At 36.0% G+C, this 2,722-nt stretch overlaps 1 protein-coding gene across 1 annotated transcript in view; it reads right to left on the bottom strand.

Annotated features, from left to right (window-relative positions):
• Positions 1–2,722, bottom strand: part of UBA6 (ubiquitin-like modifier activating enzyme 6) — an 80,914-nt gene that overhangs the window by 53,817 nt on the left and 24,375 nt on the right. The window contains exon 7 of the mRNA XM_011940287.1: positions 780–860. Within this exon, the coding sequence (XP_011795677.1) occupies positions 780–860 (81 nt within the window). The remainder of the gene's footprint in view (positions 1–779; positions 861–2,722) is intronic.

Raw genomic sequence — 2,722 nt, 5'->3', positions numbered from 1 at the left:
AAGCTAGACACTGTAATGACATCAGAGGAACCTGACATGTTACAAAATTTCAATGAAAACTTACCTTGCAGAAGAAAGAAACCAAGACTTACTTGTCTTTACAGATAACTATACAATCTTGAAATAATATACTATCATATTCCACAGTAAACCACACAATCTCAAAGTGTACCCTAACAGTTCTAAGCTCCAGGCTCCTTAACTTTCTTAATAATTTAGCAACACTAAAATCTTTCTTTAATAAATTCAAGGAAATACATTTCTAGGTAGCAGTGTAATATATATAAAATATGTATTTATATATAATATATATTATATAACACACTATGTAAATATATAAAAAATTTGACAAATACAAAAAATTAGCCGCGCATGGTGGCAGGCACGTGGAATCCCAGCTACTTGGGGGGCTGAGAAAGGAGAACAGCTTAAACCTGGGAGGCAGAGGTTGGGGTGAGCCAAGATCGTGTCACTGCACCCCAGCCTGGGCGACAGAATGAGATTCTGTCTCGAAAAAAAAAAAAAAAAAATTAGATGATGATTTCAATGTTTATCATCCTTTCCATTCCTAACATTAATTCTTTCTTAGTTTTGGCAATCTGTCTATAAACCAAACTTAGATCCTAGTTTTAAAAACAGGAAATGAATATATCAAAATTAATGAAAAAAATCTTATTGTGATTATTATGTAAAAAGTTTCTTATACAACCCATCAATAAGTTAAAAATTCTAGTAGTGAAAGTGGTTAACTACATGTCATTACTAAATGATACAATTACCTTAATTGGAGGGCACTGAGAACGGCAAAAGTCATTGATCTTCTTCTGCAACGGAAGTTTCATCTCAGTCAATACTACACACTGTTGAGAAAACAACAAATTAAAAACTAGAAAATACATAATTATTTTTGTAACATACAATAATCAGAAGCATGTCAGTTTACACTGTGCTAAAGACACATCACTAATCTCACTGAAAAGTTACAATCCTATGGAATTCCATTCCAAGGTTAATACCTTCACAAAGTACAGATAACAAAAGTAAAAATAACATATACAGGGGAAAACCTGCACACATAAAACTTGATAACCATCACAGGCTTTACGATTAGAAGCAAACCTTAATATTCTATGTGGTATTTATGGACTCTAAGTGATTAGATTTGCTTCATGTATTACTATCACACAAATACTAACCTAGCTACCAGAGTATTACTTTCATACTAGCTTAAAAACCTGACAACATTTTTAAGAGACACATTAGTTGGCTACTAGAACAAGTCCATTTATGGATTTAGTTTTTTAAATCTAGCTTGCAATATGGTTTGCTTCCTGTAGGGAGACATTCCTCCATGGGTCTCTCATCTATACAGTCTCACAATGTATGCCATGAATGCAAGGTCCTTACCACTCTTTACTTGAGGTCATTTCTCAGAATTGTATTTGCTGTGTAAAAACTTAAGGGATGAGGTAAGGTCTTCCTCAGGGACAAAGAGACGTCTTAGCTTGCTTTAAAACAGCCAATTCCCCAAGCTCAGCATTCTTCTCTAAAGCAACCTACTACATGTGCAGGCATTCACTGAACCCTCTGCTTTGAAATAGAGGGACTTGGGGGAGAGGGGGCGAGGAAGAAAATGCAATATAATGCTCATGTTTTTTATTATGCACTGAGTAATAACCTTCTTAGTCTCTGACCCAGGAATCTCATATTTCCTGCATCTGTGAAACAGTAACAGGCTAGGTTGCAAATAATAAAAAAATCAAAGACTAGACCCAACACATACTGAAACTGATTTGAGTTTTATCAATGTTAGAAAATTCTCAGCCATACTTTCTTTCAATATTGCCCTTTTCTATTGCTATCTAGAAATCCAATCTCATACATTCGACCTTTTCATTCAAGCTCTCATTTATTTTAATGTGTCCATAGTATTTTCTCTTATTTCTTTTTTGGTTTTTTTTTTCTTTTTTTTTTTTTTTTTTTTGAGACAAAGTCTCACTCTGTTGCCCAGGCTGGATTGCAGCGGTACGATCTGGTCTCACTGCAAAACCACTTCTGTCTTCTAGGTTCAAGCAAATCTCCTGCCTCAGCCTCCCCAGTAGTTGCGATTACAGGCATATGCCACCATGCCCAGCTAATTTTTGTATTTTCAGTAGAGACAGGGTTTCGCCATGCTGGCCAGGCTGTTCTCAAACTCCTGACCTCAGGTTTTCTGCCCGCCTTGGCCTCCAAAGTGCTAGGATATTTTCTTTATTTCTATGTGCTATAGTTTTGGTAATTTCCTCAGGTCTATCTTTCAATTCACTAATGTTTATTCCAGCTATTATCTATTTACTGTTTAATCTATCCAATGAATTTTAATTTTTAAGACTTCATGTTCATTTCCATAAGTTGTACCTCGTTCTTTATCACATCTGCCTGGTCTTTTTCAGTATTATATATTTAATAACTTCTTTTGAGATTTAGTAGTTTTGAACATCTGTATTTTATAATCTTTCTCAAACAATTCTATTGTCCTAAATTCTTGGAGGTTTAGCCTGGGCATGGTGGCTCACACCTGTAATCACAGCACTTTGGGAGGCCAAGGCAGGAGGATCACCTGAGGTCAGGAGGTCAAGAGCAGCCTGGCTTACATGGTGAAACTCCATCTCTACTAAAAATACAAAAATTAGCAGGGCGTGGTGGCTCGTGCCTGTGATCCCAGCTACTTGGGAGGCTGAAG

This window comes from Colobus angolensis, unplaced genomic scaffold, assembly GCF_000951035.1.
Source record: "Colobus angolensis palliatus isolate OR3802 unplaced genomic scaffold, Cang.pa_1.0 Scaffold189, whole genome shotgun sequence".
Lineage (NCBI taxonomy): Eukaryota > Metazoa > Chordata > Mammalia > Primates > Cercopithecidae > Colobus > Colobus angolensis.
Note: the sequence above shows the minus strand (reverse complement) of the source record. Positions and strands in the feature narration are given on the sequence as shown.